The 22,068-nt window shown below is 45.3% G+C and overlaps 1 protein-coding gene across 1 annotated transcript in view; it reads left to right on the plus strand.

Moving 5' to 3' along the window:
- The window catches only part of CLHC1 (clathrin heavy chain linker domain containing 1), a 115,772-nt gene that overhangs the window by 64,823 nt on the left and 28,881 nt on the right, over positions 1–22,068 (plus strand). Inside the window, exons 7-9 of the mRNA XM_030196454.1 lie at positions 4,372–4,462; positions 8,960–9,066; positions 18,730–18,904. Coding sequence (XP_030052314.1) covers positions 4,372–4,462; positions 8,960–9,066; positions 18,730–18,904 — 373 coding nt within the window. The remainder of the gene's footprint in view (positions 1–4,371; positions 4,463–8,959; positions 9,067–18,729; positions 18,905–22,068) is intronic.

Here is a 22,068-nt window from a genome sequence, read left to right on the forward strand (position 1 = left end):
TCCCTCCATGGTGCGACCGCACCTTGAGTACTGTGTTCAGTTCTGGTCGCTGCATCTCAAGAAAGATATAGTAGAATTGGAAAAGGTGCAGCGAAGGGCGACTAAAATGATAGCGGGGATGGGACGACTTCCCTATGAAGAACGACTAAGGAGACTAGGGCTTTTCAGCTTGGAGAAGAGACGGCTGAGGGGAGACATGATAGAGGTATATAAAATATTGAGTGGAGTGGAACAGGTGGATGTGAAGTGTCTGTTTATGCTTTCCAAAAATACTAGGACTAGGTGGCATGCGTTGAAACTACAGTGTAGTAAATTTAAAACAAATCAGAGAAAATATTTCTTCACCCAACGTATAATTAAACTCTGGAATTCGTTGCCGGAGAATGTGGTGAAGGCGGTTAGCTTAGCAGAGTTTGAAAAGGGGTTAGATGGTTTCCTAAAGGACAAGTCCATAAACCACTACTAAATGGACTTGGGAAAAATCCACAATTCCAGGAATAACATGTATAGAATGTTTGTACGTTTGGGAAGCTCGCCAGGTGCCCTTGGCCTGGATTGGCCGCTGTCGTGGACAGGATGCTGGGCTCGATGGACCTTTGGTCTTTTCCCAGTGTGGCATTACTTATGTACATATGTACCGATCAGTTTGGATGAGGTGGGTTTGGGGACCTTGGGTTGTCCTTTGCATAGAGCTTTTGATTTTTTTTACATATTTGGGGTCCAGTTATGTGTGGCTCCTTCTCAACTGTACCACACTAATGTATCTCAATTACTTTCCTTTACTGCCAGCAAATTGCAGCAATGGTCTAGCCTTCCTTTATCTTTGTTGGGGCACATCAATCTTTTCTCTTTTGTCATCTTTCTCAAATGGTTATAATGTTTGCAAACCCATTCCTCTTTACCTTACTTCAAATGATTTGAAATCTCTCAATAGTCTAGTTTCTCATTTTTGTTGAGGGGTGGGGAGTAAAAAGCTGAAGATTTTAAGTTATACAATATGGCCTGTGACATTTATGTGATTGGCTTACCCACTTATACCCCACTGCCCATGGAATCTGCCCTTTGCTCTCCATTACATCTCCTCTATGTATTGCATGCTAGGGCCGCTGTTCTACCGAAACATCTGTGAACAAGTGGGTTCGTTAAACCTATTTGAGCAGTGTGGCGAGATCCTGCTCAATTGTGGAGGTTTAATTCTTATAGTAGTGGTTTGTTGCCTGTTTGGGGCTTGCAATGGGTGAGCCATGGCTTTAGTCAGCTGCATCACTTTCTCTCCCCGGCAGGCTCCCTTCACTCCACAGCTGCTTTATTTCCTGATGAGCAGGATTTTACAATTCTTTATGCTTTTCAAAAGCTTACTCATTATATTGCCTCATTGGATTCTTCACATCTTCTTATTGATCTGGCCTCTAGATTCCAGTTTTTTGATGTACCACCAGGTGATCCTGTTTCAATTTCTTTGTTGCATAAATGGTTACTTCTTTCTTGTCCTCATCATGATCTGGGGGACTTGGCCACTTGTTGGTAGGCAGATTTGCATTCCCCGATAGTTCCCAGGACCTTCTGCAATGTATCCATCAGGTTCCGGTGTGGCACTTAGGGAGTGCCAATATTGGGTACTATTTCGGTCTTACATTTCACAATCCAGACTATGTGCCATGGGCTATAATGATGCTTCACTTTGCCTCAAATGTGGGGAGCTTCCTAATACATTTTATCATGCCTTTTGGGAGTGCAGACTGGTCAAGTCCTTTTGGAGGGCTGTGATCTCCTATTTGGAGCGTATTTTACAACACAATATTCCATTTCTCCTGAGCAGTGACCTGTTGGGCTGAGTATCTTCCTTGGGTGTACGGGTTAAACCTCAGATAACATGGGTGGTGAAGGCTTATATAGGGAAAGGGAAATGGGACTTGATATACCGCCTTTCTGAGGTTTTTTTGCAATAAGTGTATCTTGCAGAATGGGACTAAGTCTATAGCCCCGCAATACTGGCATTGGAGGAACAGACTTCATGAATGGCGTTTGATGGAGCTTAGAGCCACACAATTAACTTTTAAATCTCAGCTTCAGTTTTATGCAGTCTGGGGGCAGTATATTAGCACTCTGTCCCTTCATTCTCAAAGTCATATTTTAAATCAATTGGGTGCTCTGATCGGTGTTCTGGGATGAAACTTCCCCCCACCTTTTTTTTTGCTGTTGTTTAAGGGACCTTCTTGCATGATGTTTACCCTGCTTTTTCTTCGGTGGGAGTTATAAGAGTTCAGACTCTCTGTGTTATCTGTTTTAGTTTAGTTTGAGTAAGTCAAGAATATGTGGAATGGTGACCTTTTGGGTACTGGATGATTTATGTCTTATTATACTATTACTGCTTTGTTAATTTTGTTCATTAGGTTGGGGGCAGGTAGGGAAGGGTAGAGGGTGTCTGGATTTCTATGGGGGAAAAAGGTTGATGACAAGATGATTCCTGCTGATTTCAGCGTGCTTGTCTGACATTGCTGCCTGGATGTCTCAACGCCACCTGAAATTAAATATGACCAAAACTGAGCTTCTCATTTTCCCCCCCCAAACCCACCTCCCCGCTCCCCCCGTTTTCTATTTCTGTTGATGGCTCTCTCATTCTCCCTGTCTCCTCAGCTCGAAACCTTGGGGTCATCTTTGACTCTTCTCTCTCCTTCTCTGCTCATATCCAGCAGACCGCCAAGACCTGTCGTTTCTTTCTTTACAACATCCGTAAAATCCGCCCCTTTCTTTCCGAGCACTCTACCAAAACCCTCATCCACACCCTTGTCACCTCTCGTTTAGACTACTGCAATCTGCTTCTTGCTGGCCTCCCACTTAGTCACCTCTCCCCCCTCCAGTCGGTTCAAAACTCTGCTGCCCGTCTCATCTTCCGCCAGGGTCGCTTTACTCATACTACCCCTCTCCTCAAGACCCTTCACTGGCTCCCTATCCGTTTTCGCATCCTGTTCAAACTTCTTCTACTAACCTATAAATGTACTCACTCTGCTGCTCCCCAGTATCTCTCCACACTCGTCCTTCCCTACACCCCTTCCCGTGCACTCCGCTCCATGGATAAATCCTTCTTATCTGTTCCCTTCTCCACTACTGCCAACTCCAGACTTCGCGCCTTCTGTCTCGCTGCACCCTACGCCTGGAATAAACTTCCTGAGCCCCTACGTCTTGCCCCATCCTTGGCCACCTTTAAATCTAGACTGAAAGCCCACCTCTTTAACATTGCTTTTGACTCGTAACCACTTGTAACCACTCGCCTCCACCTACCCTCCTCTCTTCCTTCCCGTTCACATTAATTGATTTGATTTGCTTACTTTATTTATTTTTTGTCTATTAGATTGTAAGCTCTTTGAGCAGGGACTGTCTTTCTTCTATGTTTGTGCAGCGCTGCTTATGCCTTGTAGCGCTATAGAAATGCTAAATAGTAGTAGTAGTAGTAGGTTTGGATACTCATGTTGTCACCAGGCTTAGGTCTGTGAATTCCATTTTTATTTGTTGTATTGTATCTCTTTGTTATTTGTTTGACCTGTCATCAATAAAAATTGTTGATTCAAAAAAAAATGCAGGTGAGAACTCAGCAGGTGCTCTCTTTCACTGGTTTTGTAAGGGAGATTGCAGCAGCCATCCCATTTAAGTTGGAGACGGAGGAAGAGCCTAGGGTGGAAATGTTGTCTGTCCTGGGCTATAAGTCTCCTCCTAAGGAAGGGATAACTGTGCCATTGCACCCTATCCTTAAGGATGCACTGTTGAAGAACTGGGTCCGACAGCGAAATGATTGATAGTAGGTTGAACCAGAGGTGTTGCCTGTGCCGCGGAGGAAGCTGCCTTCACTACTCCTTTTCTTGTATGTGGCATTGGTTCAAAGTAACACAATTGCAAGTAAATTGCCAGCAGAACTACTCCAACCAAACGCTCAGCATTGGGTACATGCCGCCATCTTTGCTATTTACCCCTCCGAAATCCAGAAAATTCTGAATGGATCAGAAACATCGTAATGACAGAAAACCTGATTTAACAATCTGAGAAATATGTGTGTCAAATATAAGCTTAGAATCAAAAATAATACCTAGATACCAGAAGGAATCAACAGTAGGTATAGGTAAATTGAAAAGTTGTGGAATGAGAGTTGGTTTGGGATGAAGTCTAGTAAAGACCTGGCAGACTAGAGCAAAGTAAAATGACATTTTTAAATTTACCAGGCTCTGGAATCCAAGCAAGTGTTCCTCAGTATTTCAAGTCATAAATCCAGTTTCAATGTAAAATTAGTCATTTCTAAGTGACTTATGAGTTTTGGGCCTTTTAATTTTTGTTAGTAAGGGTATTCCTAATTTGCCTCTAATTTGTTCTGTATTGTAGGAGATCAGGTCACTGCAGACTGGGAGTATTTGGAAGAAGATGATCACAGCGCTATGAAAGAAGGCACTGTTTTACTGCAGTGTGTCGAAAGGTGACTAGTAATAATGCTTGGATTCATATGTTGTATAAATTGTATGGCTTTGTCAAGGAAAATAGCTACTTCTATGAATAATTGTCTCTGTGGTAAATGCGGATAGATTAAGGAAAGACAGTTGGCTCTTGTTACTCATTTTAAAACAAGCTTGCTATTCTCTTTTGATAGTTATTAACTGAACAAGAGAACAGTAGATATAATATAGTATGTAATTATGTGTATACATACTGTATAATTATCATGTGACAAAATTATTGCTTGATTTAATGGAAGTAACAGCAGCAGATGGACTGTCTGCACGGATCTCTTAGACAGAATTTTGAGATCTAAGAATGAATTTAGTTGTAAGGGGGTTTCCAGCTAGCTGTCTTCTGCCTCGAAAGCAACTTTTCTCCTGTATGTAATGAAATAAAATTGCCTATTTGTTGTCAGATATATTCACCTACTCAATGATGTGCTCCTAAGTAATAAGCATAATCCCAGTGTTAATCAGAGGAGTACTGCTTTTCCTTATAAACTTCCTCCAACAGTCTATTTTGTGATTGACAGAACTAGTTGCATACCAATAACGGTACTTCTCCGAGGACCAGTGGCGTTCATAGGGGCGCTGACACCCGGGGCGGATCGCCGATGCGCCTCGCCCCCCGGGTGCAGCGCCCCCCCCCCCTGGCGAAATAACCCCCTGGGTGCAGCGCGCCCCCCAGCGAAAGAACCCCCCGGGTGCACGCTGCTGGGGGAGGTGCCGCGCGCCTGTCAGCTCTTCGTTTCCATGCTCCCTCTGCCCTGGAACAGGAAGTAACCTGTTCCGGGGCAGAGGGAGCATGAAAACGAAGAGCCAACAGGCGCGCGGCACCCCCCCCCCCAGCGGCGTGCACCCGGGGCGGACTGCCCCCACCGCCCCCCCCCCCTTGGTACACCACTGCCGAGGACAAGCAGGCTGATATTCTCACATGTGGGTGACGTCACGTCAACCCTGGAGGATTTTCAAGCAAAAATCGCCAAAAGTCTCTTCTAGAGCGTTCCATCGCGCGAGACGATCACACCGCGCATGCGTGTGCATGATTTCCCGCCCGCCGCGCGGACATGCTCCTCAGTTCTCTTTTTTCAGCGTCTGAGGTGACACGGAGTTCCTTTTCGGGTGCTTCGCATTTTTACTTCGCTTCGGAGGAAAGTTCTCTTCTTTGTCGAATGTGTTTCGGTTCCTTCATTGTTTTCAATATAAAAAAAAAAGAACCCTTATTTCCTCAGTTTTTTTCCCCATTTCTAAGTTTCCTTTCTTTTCCGTCGCGACCGTGTTGGGTCGCTCGGTAGTGGTTTTTTCTTCCCTTCTTTGTCAATTTTTTCTGACAACATCGCGTCTTTTAATTTAGCGGACAAAGTTTTCCCCGTCATGTCATCGAAGATGCCCAGCGGCTTCAAGCCATGTGCCCGCTGCAACCGGACTATCTCGGTCAGTGATCCGCACTCCTGGTGCCTTCAGTGCCTTGGGCCTGATCATCTTCCGGAGAAATGTAAGTTATGTCTTAAAATGAAAAGATGTACTCAAGTCTGCAGGGAGGCCCAGAGAAAAACTCTTTTTCAGTCCGGTACCTCGACGTGGGCACCGGCGGCATCGGTACCGTCGACGTCGAGGGCAGCGCTGGCATCGGGAGACCAGGTGAAGGCTGCTAAAAGACCGATGCACGCTGGGAGCAGGGATGTATCGAGTGGGTCTCCACCTGCTTCGGCGCCTCCTGCTTTGCAGGCCCACCAGGACCGACCTGTATCGGACCCGGCCCCGAGGAAGCGTGTGGATTCCACGTCTTCCTCTCCGGTACCAAGGAGTCTTGATGACGGGCGTCGGGCAAAGGCCAGGAAGCACTGTCATCGTTCTCCTTCTCGACACGGTACCGCGAGCTCCGGGTCATCGAAGCATTCGGTACCCGAGAAGCGTCGATGCCGAAAGGATCGCTCTCCCTCTGTTATGGAGGTATCGACGAGCAGGTCGCCTAGCAGTCCGGTACTGCAGGTTCTGCCTCCGGAGTCCACACTGGCACCGCAGCCTTTCCCGACAGCTTCTGTAGATGAGCGCATCAAGGCTATTTTTCCTGATTTCATGGAAGCGGTGCTGCAACATTTGCGTCCGGCACCAGAGGTACCGGTACCGACGGTGCCGGAGGCTCCTGTGGCATTGTGCCTTTCGCCGGTGGTGAGGTCTCCTTCTCCGGTACCGCTTCAGGTATCAGGGTCAGCAGCTTCCCAGGTCGACTCGCCAGTGCCTTCGATGGAGGAAGCTTCACCAGAGTCTCCTGGGAAGTCGACTTCTCGACACCGTCATCGAGGTCACCGCACCTCCATGTCGAGAGGGGCTCGGATCCGGGCTGCTCTTTCTGAGTTGCTGGCCCCATCCGATGATGGCTTATCTGATGAAGATGGGGGTCATGGAGTGTTCTCTGCAGAGGATTCTCTAGGTCTTCCATCTGATTCGACCCCCTCCCCTCAAAGACAGCTTTCCCCTCCGGAGAGCTTGTCTTTTTCATCTTTTGTGCGGGAAATGTCTGAGGCCATTCCCTTCCCTGTGGAGAATGTGGATGAGCCCAGGGCCAAGATGCTCGAGGTCCTGTATTATCGATCTCCACCTAAGTCTTCTACCACAGCTCCTTTTCATGATACACTCAGGGAAGTGCTGATGAGGAACTGGGAGAAGCCTCTTTCTTGCCCAACTATTCCCAAAAAGGCTGAATCCCAGTATCGGATCCACAGGGAACCCAGTTTCGTCTGGCCTCAGTTGCCTCATGACTCTGCAGTGGTGGATTCTGCTCTCAGAAGAGCTAAGAGTTCTAGGAAGGCCTCGGCGCCCCCGGGGCGAGAACATAGAACCTTGGATTCTTTTGGGAGAAAGGCGTATCAGGCTGGCATGCTCGCTTCCAAAATTCAGTCGTACCAGCTCTTCACGAGTATTCATTTGCGGAGTTCATTGATCATCTCTATCAGCGTGATAACGCTATGGACTGTCTCTCCCGCCGGGCGCCTTCTGCATCCGCTTCCTCATCTAGGAAGTTTTTTAAAGGGAAGAGAAGTGCGCCTTACGCCTCTAGGGGCCGTAAGTACACTCCTACTTCTCGCCAGCCGGTTCAGGCTCTGCCACAGCACACTCGTTCTCGTCAACAGCGTGCGCCTAAACAGGCCCCTGCAGCTCCCCAGAAAAAAACAGGGACGGGTTTTTGACTGGCTCCAGTTGAGCATAGCCACCATCAATGTGTCTGTGCCGGGTGATCTGCCTGTCAGGGGGAGGTTAAAATTTTTTCACCAAAGGTGGCCTCTGATAACCTCCGACCGGTGGGTTCTTCAAATAGTCCGGTTAGGATACACCCTCAGTCTGGAAACCAAGCCTCCAAATTGCCCACCAGGAGTTCAGTCCTTCAGCTCCCAACACAAGCAGGTACGCCCTTCTCAGCGCCAATGCGGTCGAGCCCGTTCCACCAGGGCAAGAAGGGCTGGGATTCTATTCCAGGTATTTCCTTGTGGAAAAGAAGACGGGGGGTGGGGGGGGGGGGGGGGGTTGGGGGATAAGAGAACAATGGTGAAATGTGTACCTGGGAGCATTTATATAAAGTCCACTACAGTGCTCTCTAGGGTGCCTCATTGCTCTCCTGGGATGTCTGGAGGACCAGTCTAGTAAATATGCTGGCCACTCCTACATCCTGATGTCTTGATTTTCTACATTTTTCATTTAGACTTTTTTTTTAATGGTCCAATAAAAAAAACTGTACAAAGCACAAAACCTTGTTCGAAATAGTATTTTTGAAAAAAAAAAAAAGCCTTTTTTTTGAAAATTACTTTCTTTCCTATTCAGATTTTGGACGTTTTGTGCACAATGTCAAAAGTCAGACTTAGGCGTCATATTGAAAATGCCCCTCTATGTAATTTTGTAAGTCTAAGTGCTTTGAAAATATGCCTCTATGTGATGTTGCTTGGACTAGATGACTATTAGAGGTTCTTTCTAGCTTTTATACTTTTATTATTCTGCAGAAAACAAATGTAAGTGCCACAAATGCACATTTTTTATTTCATGCATCATATCTTTTCAGTCTAGGGCTGCATTTCGATTAATGTTTTAATTTCCCAGAGTCACAAGGAGCTGCAGTGGGGGGGGGGGGGGGGGGGGGGGGGGGGGGGGGGGGGGAATAACATTCCTTCTTTCATGTGACTAATCACGATTACAAATTTCAATTGAAATGCAGCCCTAAAAAAGTTAAAGAATAAAAAGTAACGAAAAGGTAAGAAATATAAAATACAAATTGAACAATTACAAATTAAAGAATCTAAAACAGCATGCAGAATAGTTATAAACAGCCTTACAGTTTTTACAGCCTACTTCAGAAAAGCAAGCCTACTTTTCACTAATTTAAATACTGGTTAGAAAACAAACCACTTCCTTCTAAGAGGAGTTTTAACATGAAAATCTGAATTCATTGTGGAATGTTCACTGTACTCTCCTTGTTGTTGTGCTAGATTCAATGAGCTATTTGAAAGTGGCCAGTATGAGGTTGCAGCTGTTTTTGCTGCAAACTGTCCTCGGGGGATTCTGCGAACTGCTGCAACTATGGAGAAATTTAAGGGTATGTAGTTCTTTAAAACATGGAAATTCCTATTAAGTCTATGAAGAGAAGGAGGTAGATATGAACTTGTTTTAAATGGTAGGAGATTATTACTAACTAGCTGACACCCATGCAAATTTTCTGGAGACTTGTAAGTTCTTCCTCTGCCCCCCCTCCCCCCCCAAATCCCTCCCCACAAGTCCAGTTGCAGCAGATCAGTCCCAGGCATTTCTGTCCATTCTGTTGGCTCCCATCTCACCTAGCACTCTCATTGCTCCCCTCTTCACCTGACCCGGCTTAAGCAGCTTCCATTTTTCCTTCTCTTATGTGAGGGCATCTATTTGGAGCTTATCCTATAAAGGAAAATAGGTGCCTACTTTCCTTTATAGAATACTAGTTTAATTAGCTATATACATGCACATGTGTTTAGGCATGAGCAATTATGCTAGTCATAGAAAAGTTGTAAATACCTACACCTAGATTCGGGAGATATGCGCATACCTTATAGTCCATCTGCCCGATATTCAGATCTATTTAGCTGGCTAGGAACAGCTCCTGGCCGCTTAAATAGCGCTTAACTGACTATCCGCCAGTATTCAGCAGGAGATAGCCGGTTATCTCCCGTTGAATATTTGTGATCAGTGCTTAGCGGATAACAAGCTATATCACGCGATATATCCGGCTATCTGTGAATATTCAGTGCATTGCCAGCTAAGTTTGGCAGCCAGATTGGGCCACCAAAATAGCAGGCCTATCTTTGGCCAGTTTAAACTTAACTGGCTAGTGCTGAATATGGGCTTGGCTGGTTAAGTTGAAACTGGCCAAAAAAACACTCGGATATTCAATACCAGTCACCGGAAACGGCCCAGCATTGAATATCCAGGTTCAGTGCCAACCACGGAAGGCAGCTCAACCAACTCCCGTGGTCTGAATATTGGCCCCTATAAGTTATGCCCTTGTGTGCCCTGCCTATGCTCCACTCAGACTCCACCCATGTGACCTGCAAAGTATATATACAGTGGTGGAAATAAGTATTTGATCCCTTGCTGATTTTGTAAGTTTGCCCACTGACAAAGACATGAGCAGCCCATAATTGAAGGGTAGGTTATTGGTAACAGTGAGAGATAGCACATCACAAATTAAATCCGGAAAATCACATTGTGGAAAGTATATGAATTTATTTGCATTCTGCAGAGGGAAATAAGTATTTGATCCCCCACCAACCAGTAAGAGATCTGGCCCCTACAGACCAGGTAGATGCTCCAAATCAACTCGTTACCTGCATGACAGACAGCTGTCGGCAATGGTCACCTGTATGAAAGACACCTGTCCACAGACTCAGTGAATCAGTCAGACTCTAACCTCTACAAAATGGCCAAGAGCAAGGAGCTGTCTAAGGATGTCAGGGACAAGATCATACACCTGCACAAGGCTGGAATGGGCTACAAAACCATCAGTAAGACGCTGGGCGAGAAGGAGACAACTGTTGGTGCCATAGTAAGAAAATGGAAGAAGTACAAAATGACTGTCAATCGACAAAGATCTGGGGCTCCTCGCAAAATCTCACCTCGTGGGGTATCCTTGATCATGAGGAAGGTTAGAAATCAGCCTACAACTACAAGGGGGGAACTTGTCAATGATCTCAAGGCAGCTGGGACCACTGTCACCACGAAAACCATTGGTAACACATTACGACATAACGGATTGCAATCCTGCAGTGCCCGCAAGGTCCCCCTGCTCCGGAAGGCACATGTGACGGCCCGTCTGAAGTTTGCCAGTGAACACCTGGATGATGCCGAGAGTGATTGGGAGAAGGTGCTGTGGTCAGATGAGACAAAAATTGAGCTCTTTGGCATGAACTCAACTCGCCGTGTTTGGAGGAAGAGAAATGCTGCCTATGACCCAAAGAACACCGTCCCCACTGTCAAGCATGGAGGTGGAAATGTTATGTTTTGGGGGTGTTTCTCTGCTAAGGGCACAGGACTACTTCACCGCATCAATGGGAGAATGGATGGGGCCATGTACCGTACAATTCTGAGTGACAACCTCCTTCCCTCCGCCAGGGCCTTAAAAATGGGTCGTGGCTGGGTCTTCCAGCACGACAATGACCCAAAACATACAGCCAAGGCAACAAAGGAGTGGCTCAGGAAGAAGCACATTAGGGTCATGGAGTGGCCTAGCCAGTCACCAGACCTTAATCCCATTGAAAACTTATGGAGGGAGCTGAAGCTGCGAGTTGCCAAGCGACAGCCCAGAACTCTTAATGATTTAGAGATGATCTGCAAAGAGGAGTGGACCAAATTCCTCCTGACATGTGTGCAAACCTCATCATCAACTACAGAAGACGTCTGACCGCTGTGCTTGCCAACAAGGGTTTTGCCACCAAGTATTAGGTCTTGTTTGCCAGAGGGATTAAATACTTATTTCCCTCTGCAGAATGCAAATAAATTCATATACTTTCCACAATGTGATTTTCCGGATTTAATTTGTGATGTGCTATCTCTCACTGTTACCAATAACCTACCCTTCAATTATGGGCTGCTCATGTCTTTGTCAGTGGGCAAACTTACAAAATCAGCAAGGGATCAAATACTTATATCCACCACTGTACTTACAGAATAGAATATAGCCAGATTATTGGTGTTTAGCACATAAATTAATAGAATGCCAACATTTATGCATGGACATACCACCTTAGGTGGCAACTTATAGCATTACCTCCAAAGGGGCCAATATTCAAAAAAGGTGAGCATCTAAATTTATTCTCCAAAGTTGGGCTCCTAAATTTGTGCCCTGTTTTCAACTGAAAATTAATCTTAATTTAGGAGCTTAAAAGTTATGCTTATGCATTTCTGCCTGTCATTAATTTGCCAAGATTTAGGAGCCTAAATTATGATCCTAGTGCTGAAAATCAGAATTAAGCTCCTAACTTTTTTCCCTTCCTAAATCCTCCCTTGTTGCCACCCACGTTTTATGCTCCTAAATTTAGTTTAGCACAGTTTTGTGTGAAGTTATGTAAGCCCTAGTAAATTTTCAAAGAGACCAATTTATGAGCTTAATTCTCAAAGGGGCCCTTTTACTAAGCTGCGATAAGAAATGAGGTTAGGGTACACTTATGTGTGCTAAACTCATTTCTAGTGCAGCCATAAAATCAGCCTTTCTCTATTATTTTTTTTTTTGGCTGTGCGCTAATGTTAGAATTAGTACATAGGCATTAAAAAAATGCAGGAGCACAAGGGCTTCCACATTAAGTCTGTGTTATTCAGTTTGCGCACACTAATGTCAGTGTGCTAGATGAATAGAGCATCCATGTCCACTGTCCACCCCTGACACGCCCCCTCCCCCAAAAATTGTAAAAATATTTACCATGTGGTTAGCATGTGCAGATGACAAAACTAACATGGAACATTTTAGCGCATCCTGCGTTAGTTCATTTTTGCGGTGTTAGGCACACATTAATGCCTAACATAGGTTAGTAAAAGGGCCACAAAGTTAGGAGCATAAATCTTTTGAATATCAGGCCCTGAACTTCTAAATTTGTGCCTGTGAGGGAGTGAGTGGTACAGAGGTAGGTTTCCTTAGGAACTGAGCCACCTTAAGGTAGGTGTTTACGTGCAGAATCAGAGGGACAGGGCTCAAGCGGGGAGGAGGTTAAATGCCCTTGAACAGATCAGTGAGGTCCTGAGTGAAGAAGTCTCCAAGGGAGCAGCCCTGAGTAAGGACCTCCCAGCATATGCAGAGAGAAGGCTACACAGTACATAAGGGAAGTGCCAGGGAAGAGGAGTAGCCTGAGCCTAAATGTTTCCCTGGAATGGGAAACTATGTGTGTTCAACTCAGCCTTTAGCAGTTAATTATACGTGTAAAGAAGACTGCCAAAGTAGGAGAGTATCCAGAGAGTACCTGATTTGGTGTATACCCAGGCAGGGCCCAAGACGGTGTTAGGAGCCACTGTGTTTGGCCCTGACTAGGAGTCAGCCTTGTTAAGAGTATTTCCTGTGACTATATTGAAAGAGAGAGAGACAGAGAGAGAAAAACTCTAATTAAAAGGACTAAGCCTGTCAAGTAACAGAGCTGATTCCTGTCCCTTTGTGTACATAAATAGTGATTTTACTTTTACCTGCAACTGTGTGTGAGTGTGCCCCATTTGTGTGAGGTCCTGCAGCCAACTTCTAGCCACGCTGCCACAGTGCCCTATATTTAGTCAAACTTAGGACCCTTAGGGGCTCATTTTCAAAGCACTTAGGCTTACAAAGTTCCATAGGTTACTACATAATTTTGTAAGTCTAAGCGCTTTGAAAATACACCTCTACGGGGCCAAGAGACAAGCAGAGCTCCAGAGTCTCAATGCATGGATGAGGCGATGGTGCAGGGAGGAAGGTTTTAGATTTGTAAGGAACTGGGCAACATTCTGGGGAAGAGAGAACCTATTCTCCAAGGACAAGCAGGCTGAGTTGTTCTCACAACTGGGTTGACGTCTGCGTTGGCCCAGGACCCAGCATTTGCAATAGAAAAAAGAAAAAAACTTTTGCTAGAGCCTTCTGGTGTGCGTGCTGCGGTGCGCAAGCGCGCGTTTTCTTTCTTCTGCGTAAGGAACTACATTTTTCTGTGGCTCCTTTTAGTGCCTGGGAAAGAGCCTTCACTAAAGTGTTTTTTTTCTGCTTCAGTATTTCATTTCATTTTGTTTAAGAAAAAACATTCCTTTAAAATTTTTTAGTTTAATTTTTCCCCAGTTTGAAGTTTCCTTTGTTTTTCGCAGCAGCCCTTTTTTTCGGCCATGAGGTCGGGTTTCAGTGCATTTCCGGCTAAGTTTGGCAGCCATATTTAGCCACGTGAATACTAGGCCTATCTTTGGCCATGTCAAATTTAACCATCCAGGGCTGAATGTTGGCTTGGCCAGTTAAATTTGAACTGGCCAAAAATAAACCGGATATTCAATGCTGGTCACCGGAAATGGCCAGGCTAACTCCCACGGTCTGAATATCAGGCCCTAAGTGCTTTGAAAATATGTCTCTAAATTTTAAGCTGAAAATTCATTTTAATTTAGAAGCTTAAAAGTTATGCTTACCAATTTAGCAGCCGAGTGCTGAAAATCAGCGCTAAACTCATGACCTTTTCTTGCCACCCGTTTTGATGCTCCTTAATGTAGGAATTTAGTGAAATTTAGTGGTATATATTCAAAGACATTTAACTGGGAAGGAGAGACTCCTTCCTGTTTAAACTCCGCTGAGCTAGCCAGCTACAAATATTCATTGGCAATTAACCGAGTAGTGCCTCTGAATATCTCCACTCACTGGCCATTCCCTAACCTGCTAAGTTAGGGGCAGTCCAGGGGTGGACCTTGGACGGCACCACAACTTATCTGGTTAGCAATGATATTTGGTCCACTAACCAGTTAAGTAAGTGTATAAAGTTAGGGCAGGGAAAAGGCTGTCAACTTTATGCATCAAACTAAACGGGCACTGGTCTGAATATTTGCTGATGCCCATTTAACTTCTGGGTCAGAGATTCAATACAGGGAGCTGCGTGTGCCCCAGCACTGAATATCTAGGCTTAGTTCAACCTGCAGCTGTGAGCGACTTACAAGCCACTTATTGCCATTGGCTGAATATTACGAGGTCAGTATTCAGCCGGCAACACTCAGTGTTTTGCTGACTATCACCAATATTATGCCCAGAAATTTAGTGCCAGGGTGGGCATTTAATGTCTGGGCTTCATCATAGAATTTCCAGTTTTGTGGAGCCAGCTAAAGCATAGCCGGTTAGGGGGGTCTGTATCCTGCAAATGACAAGACAGATTCGGATAGGCTGGAGTGGGCTTTGACAGCAGCTCCAGTAGTTTGAACATAATGACACAGCCAGACGGACTTATATGGTCTATGTCCCAGAAACTCCAAAGAAAGACCATTATCACGTATATGATATCACGTTCATTGTTGATTTAATCATGAGTTGCTAATGAATGGGATTGTTGGGCAGACTGGATGAACCGTTCAGGTCTTTATCTGCTATGTTAGTTTGTCTATAAATTTTTTAAATAATCCTATATAATAATTTGCACCTCCAATGTTCTACGTCTGGATGCCTGGGTTCGTAACACAATTCCCATTGGTCTGCCCTTGCGTCTAAACGTGAGGACGTCAGAGGGCGGATCAGTGAAAGGGAAGGGAAACCAGCACCAGCCAACTACAGAACATTGGAGGTGAGGATAGAATCACAGGAGAATCGCCCTCTCCCACCCCCCATCCTCTGAGTTCAAGGCCCCCCTCCTCTGAGTTCCAGGCTCCCCTCCCTCCCTCTCCTCTCCTCCCCTCCCCTCCCCTCCGAGTTCCAGGCCCCCCTCCCTCCCTCTCCTCCTTCCCTCTCTCTCTCTCCCCTCCGAGTGGCAGCCCAACCTGCATTGCCCACCCTCTTCTCCCAGTCTTCTGCCTGCCTCTCGCCTTCCTGCGTGCCGCCCAGAATTTAAAAGTTCTTACCTCGGGGTCTGGCGGCAGCAGTGAAAGGCAAGCAGGCATGGCGCTTCAGCCTGCCTTCCCTTCTCTTTCAGCTCTGCCTCTGGTCCCGCCCTTCCGGAAACAGGAAATGAGGGCAGGACTAGAGGAAGGCGAGGGGCAGGCGGAGGACTGGGAGAAGAGGGCGGGCAACGCAGGTCGGGCTGCCACTCGGCAGGGAGAGAGGGAAGGAGGCGCGGGGGTCTGGAACTCGGAGGAGAGGAGGGCCTGGAACTCGGAGGAGAGGGGGGGCATGGAACTCGGAGGAGACGGGGGCCTGAAACTCGGAGGAGAGGGAGGGGGGCCTGGAATTCGGATGAGAAGGAGAAGAGGGAGGCCAGGAACTCGGAGAGAGCGGGAGGGAGGGGGCCTGGAACTCGGAGGAGAGGGGGGCCTGGAACTCAGATGAGAGGGAGGGAGGGCGGGGGCCTGGAACATAGAGGAGAGGAAGGGGGCCTGGAACTCTGAGGAGAGAGAGGGAGGGAGGCCTGGAACTTGGAGGAGAGGAGAGCCTGGAACTCATAGGAGAAGGAGGGGGGCCTGGAACTCGGATGAGGGGGGAGGGAGGGGCCAAGCTGGAACTCGGAGGATAACCTTGCTAGCGCCCGTTTCATTTGTGTGAGAAATGGGCCTGTTTGTTACCTTTAGATTGTAAGCTCTCTTGAGCAGGGACTGTCCTTCCCCATGTTTTAACTTGTACAGCGCTGCGTAACCCTAGTAGCGCTATAGAAATGCTAAGTAGTAGTAGTAGTAATTTTACTAGTAAATAAATAAATAATAACAAGCAATTTAACCAGCCAGGAGCCATTTCTGGCCAGTTAGGCATTCAACCTTATTACATTTTCAAAAAAAGCCAATTTAGGAGTGTAACTCTCAAAGTTAGGAGCATAAATCCTTTGAATATGGGATCAAATACACTATGCATCTTAGAAGGCAAAGGTTCTCAGCTCTGGTCCACAAGGGCCATTAAGAAATCTGTTTTTTTCAGATGAGCCAAGCTCTGCAAATTAGCCTTAAATCAATTATATACAAATACATCTGATGAATATTCACTATGGATATCCTACAAACTAGATATATTTGTGGCCCTTGAGAAACAGAGGGCAGTGGTTATATCTGGTCTTTGAGTACCACTGATCGGACAGGCTTTCAGAATATCCACAATGAATATTGCATACAATTGGTCTTAGAGTTAGGCTAATTAGCATAGTTTTGATTACCTAGAAAACTTGAGCCCCTTGGAAGTAATTGCTAACCAAATTTGAAAATCACTGAGTAAAGGGATTACCTGATCTATGAGTTAGGTATACAGTTTTATATACACCTAAAAGTTTTAAAACTCTCTCCCATCTCTGACTTGACTTTTTCACTTCAGAAGCCCAGGAGTGTTATTAGCTATAGACACATATTACCATCTGTCCATAAAGTCACACTTCCATATAAGGCCCTTTCTTCCCAGTCAAGTTTGTGTCTTTTCTCCAATATAGACATATACCCAGCCACAGGTGCCATCTCTGTGGGTGCCAGTGGGTGCTGAGCACCCCTAATATTGGCAAGCTCCAGGCAAGCTCCATGGATGGAGTAATTTGTACTGGGTTTAGTACCCATAATCTTTTGAAAAGTTGGTACCTATGCACTCAGCACCACTCTGCTCCTGTCCCTGTTTGATTGCCAGAGTGGAAATTGAGATGGGTGGAGAGGATAGCCTCAGTGGCTCCCCTAGAAAAGCTGGAAGAAGGAGCATATTTTGTTTAGGAACCAGAACCTTAATGATATCTCGTGTAAGTGGCACAATATTCTATGCATTCCTTAGGAGAGGCAGATAGCAAGTAGCATGTCTTAGCAACCTAAAGCAACTGGAGAGGCAGAGATATTATTCATGTGAAAGGCATCGTGTCCTAGTGAGCACAGGAGACTGGAGAACAATAGTGGTGTTAAATATACTTGAAGACTATTTTTTAAACAAACCTTTGATTAAGAACATGTATATCAATAAGCTGGTTTCCCTTTTTGTATTATGTTATTCTTAGATCAAGTATATATATATGTAGTATCACATCATACCTTATGCTATGACTTATCTTGTTGGGCAGACTGGATGGACCATACAGGTCTTTATCTGCCATCATCTGCTATGTTTATATTTATTTTGTGTTTGTTTTATACAATTTTTATATATGTTGTTATGTAACTCACTCAGATGATGCGGGATATACATAACTTAAATAAAATAAATATTCTGGGGCCCAGGGCAGAAATTTGTAAGACAGCTCCAAAGCCTGATGGCAGTCTGCCTTTTGTAGTTGGACAGGCTTGTGTCTCCTACTGGCAGGGGGGCCTAGGGCAATTGCCTTTGTTGCATACCCCTCTAATGTTGGCTCTGCTGGAAAGGCAGGGATACCTGTGACAGGCAGTCCATCCTGGTGAACTCAGGAGGTTGGAGAGGCAGATATTTGATGCCTCTCTCTTCAGCAATAACAACATTTATTTGCTCCAGGATGTCAGACTGGGGGGGGGGGGGGGGTGTCGATACAGCAATTTAACCAGCTAGAAAAAGCTCCTGGCTGGTTAAATCTCTTGCTTGGGGCTAACCGGTCATGTTCAGTGGCACTTAACTGGATAGTGCCGCTGAAAATGTCTAGTTAATGCTCAAAGTGAAACTGACAATTTTGGGGCAACCTGGGGGTGGAGTCAGCACTTGGCTGGTTAAGTGCCGATATTTAGCACTTAACCAGCAAAGGTAACTGCATAAATAGGACCGTATAAAAGTTAGTCCTATCTTTATGTGGTTCACCATAGTCAGGTAGTCAGTTAAGTGCTGAATATCTCAACTCGCTATGGTTTTTCTGGCTCCATATACCTGGAAATTCAATGCCAGAGCCTGGACATGGCCTAGCGTTGAATTTCAGGGGTAAATGTGGGCAGCAGTTAGCAAAATGCTGATTAGCACCAGCTGAATATCGTGTCTAGGATATTGTGCACCTTGTAGGCTAGAATATTGCAGCTCCTCTTAATGATCATGATTATTTTAAGGGTTCTTTACAGGAGTCTGTTTTTCTTTTGTAGTCATAGCAATGAATTTCTACCATATATATGAATATTCCAAAAGATTGTAAAGGATAATAATTTAATTAAATGTCTAAAACACTGAAATATTTTTATCTATAGTGTTCACTCAGTGAATCTTTCTTCTTAGCTGCTGCAGTTGTTAAAGGGAAGATTCCACCTTTGCTGCTATATTTTGAAGCTATCATTAACTCAAGTACATCTGTCAAACCCCTTCTTAATGCAGCCATGACTTTGGAAGGAATACAATGTGCATTATCCCAAAAACAGTTAGACCTAGTCATACACTGGATCACACAACAAAGGTATGGTGCTGCTCAATTCTGCTTTTCACTATACTATACTATACTCTCATTGCTAGTTTACCTTAGCTCTAGTGCAAATCAGGAGACTAGGAAGGTTAGGTGTCCGCCTAGGGTGGCAGAACTTGGGGAGCAGTAGCATGGTTCCAGTGTAGGTCAGAGCTTCTCCCTTCTTCCCTTCTGCCAGGCCTGCCTCCACTGTGCTACATCCTCCCAGGCTGGGCTTGAAGCTATGAGAGTATTGAGCGCTACTTGGACCCTTTAAGTGTGGGCCCACATTTAAGCAATTCTGTGTACTGCTTCCTCTGATGCAGACTTTCTGATGGAGGTGGATAAAACAGGGCAGCACCGAGCATCAGCCTCTGCTGAAAGGCAATGCACAGAATTCAGTACTCTCACAACTTCAGGCCTGATCTAAGAGGAGGTAGGATGGTGGCAGAGGCAGAAGACCCAGAAGGGGAAAGGAAAGAGGAGATGCTGAACTTGGGAGGTGGGTATGGTAGGGGAGAGGAGATCCTGGCCATCTTTGGGAGGATGGAGGTGAAGGGAAGATGCTGACCACCTGGTGGGGAAGGGGGTAAAGAGGAGGAAGAGAGATTCTGGCCACCTGGGGGAGGAATAGAGAGTATCAGAGATGCTGGCAACCTGAGGGAGAGGGTAGAGAGAAGGGGAGATGCTGACTACCTGGAAGAGGGAGGAAGGAGTAAAGAGAAGCATAGATGCTGGCCACCTAGGGGAACACAGCTGAGGAGAAGGGGAGATGCTGGCTACCTGGGAGGAGAGGGGGAGAGAAATAAAAGAGAGATGCTGGTCATCTAGGGTTGGGTAGGGAGGTCAGGGAAGATGCTGAATTGGGAGAGGGGTATAGGGCCTTTAGCCACCTTTGGGAAGGGGGCCACACAGCTGAACATCTGCCTATGGCATCAAATACCTTTGGAAGAATACCACAAAAATGTAGGAATGTAGAGCACTATGGGAGGTAGATGCTGTAAAGGTGGAGTAGTATAGTCAACAGAACACTTCCAGATAGGACCACGTAGATGAAGGAAATATCAAAACCACATTTATTGCATAAAAATACTCAAAAGACTCAACATCACTGTGTTCGGTTAATGTGTCTGCATCAGGAGTCTCAATGAATAAAAGGTAGTAAACATCTTGTGATTCTGAACATCAATAAGACAGTAGCAGTCTATAAAAAGACACTTGTAGAAGAAAAATCCAGATTCTGTAAATCGTCCTGATAGCAGCAGTGAAACCTTTACAGCATCAAATACCTTTGACCAGCTGTGTTGCAGGTTAAACTTTTTTTTTTTTGCCAATAAAAGGTTGATTGCTTTTGCTTTTGTTTTGTTCAAGTAAGCATGATATTGCTGTAGTAGTCTGATTTATATAGGAGCAAAATTGTATGTAAGATCACCAAGATCATCTGATACTGGCTTGAAACCAGTCCTTTTCAGTAGCTGATCCAAGGCTGTGGAACTCACTTCCTGATGATATTCATACTGAATTGGACTATTTATTCTTTCAGAAAAAAACTGAAAACTCATTTATTTTTGTTAGTCTTTGCTATCTAATGTTGTTGGTAATATTGTTTGTTTTTAATGTTTGATATATATTTATTTTTGCTGCTGTCCACCCTGATCTTGATTGTGTTGGAAAGGCAGAGTATGAAATATTTAGGCAAATGGTTTGTGTATCTCAAGTTAATTATCCTTCCAATGATCTTTTAAAGAGAACTGCTGCGTAACAGACCAGCTGTTTTCTCTCCATAGAACTCTTGAAACTTCAAAAAGTTAGACAAATCTTGATTTTTGTGTCACGCCACTGAAGGTGATCCGGAGTAGTGAGCCCTTGGGCTGCTGCCAGAGACCGGCAACAGCAGGAAAACCACCCAAACTGCTGGAACTGAAGCTAGGCAGGTCAGAAGCGGCAGAGAGGGACTAAAGCTAAAGACATACAGGGCAGAAACGACAGTAAGGAAGCTAGGACTGAAGACAAGCAAGGCAGCTTCAAACAGTAGGGAGCTGAAGCTAAAGACACTCAGGGCAGAAACAATAGTAAGGAAGTTAGAACTGAAGACAAGCAGGGCAGCTACAAACAATAAGGAACTGAAGCTAAAGACACACAAGAAAAGAACTAACTAGAGCTGCAACAAGCACTCACAGACGAAAGCATATCTGAAGACCTCTGTTGCAAAGGCAAGTCTGACAATTCCCAGGAGCTTAATAAAGGCAATTACAGATGAGGTCACAGGTGAGGCTTGGCAGCAGGGCAAGTCTGGAGTGCTGGAACATCAGGACCGGAATGGAACTTGGAAGATGTCTGAGAAACAGGAAAAAACAGTCCACAGCAACCACAGGGCCCGGTCACCCGTGGGCAAGGTAAATGTAGGCATGGAATACAGTCACAATTGTGACATTTTGTTTGGGGTTTCTATAGCCCCAGTTGCTCTGCAACTTTTCTGTATGTTAGAGTCATCTACTGGCAAAAAGAGTTAAATCTTTCTTTCAGTACAGTGTACCTAGGAGGAAAATTAACTGCAATCTTAGAACCAAAAGAGGAGAAAGAAAAGGTTAGAGAGAGAGAGAGGAGGAGGCCGTTGAGAGGGGGAGCAAGACTCCCTGGACCCAGCTTCCAAGTGGGATCTGGCGCCAGAAGGTTCTGCTTTCTCGGTCTGTCTCTCTCCTGCTGTTGTGTGTCAGGACCCAGATGATTGCGTGTCAGACAGAGGAAGGAGCAGACACAGGAAGGTAAGGGGGCAGGGGCAGTAGCAGCCCTGGAAAAGGGTGAAGCACAAGAAGAGAGGAAATGATACTGTAGGATGGAGGTGGAGAGAAAGTTAAAGGTAACAAGAGGGTAGATAGAAGGGGAATTTCAAGATCTGATCTGAAGAAGAAGGTATTGCCTTCAAAAACTAGTCAAATAAATGTATTAAATGAATCCAATAAATTATGTTTTGTTTTCTTTCTATGTATTACCTTTAAAAGTAGACTAACACGGATACCACACCATTCTATCAAAGAAAAAAGGTGTAGAAGGGGAGAAAAGGTTACAGAGGAAGGGAAGAGTGAAGAGAGATTTAAAATGTTGTGGAGGACAAGACAATTGCAGAGGGCGAAGAGAGAAATTTAGAGAGAGAAAAAGTAGGGATGAAAGAAACAAAG

This window comes from Microcaecilia unicolor, chromosome 3, assembly GCF_901765095.1.
Source record: "Microcaecilia unicolor chromosome 3, aMicUni1.1, whole genome shotgun sequence".
NCBI lineage: Eukaryota > Metazoa > Chordata > Amphibia > Gymnophiona > Siphonopidae > Microcaecilia > Microcaecilia unicolor.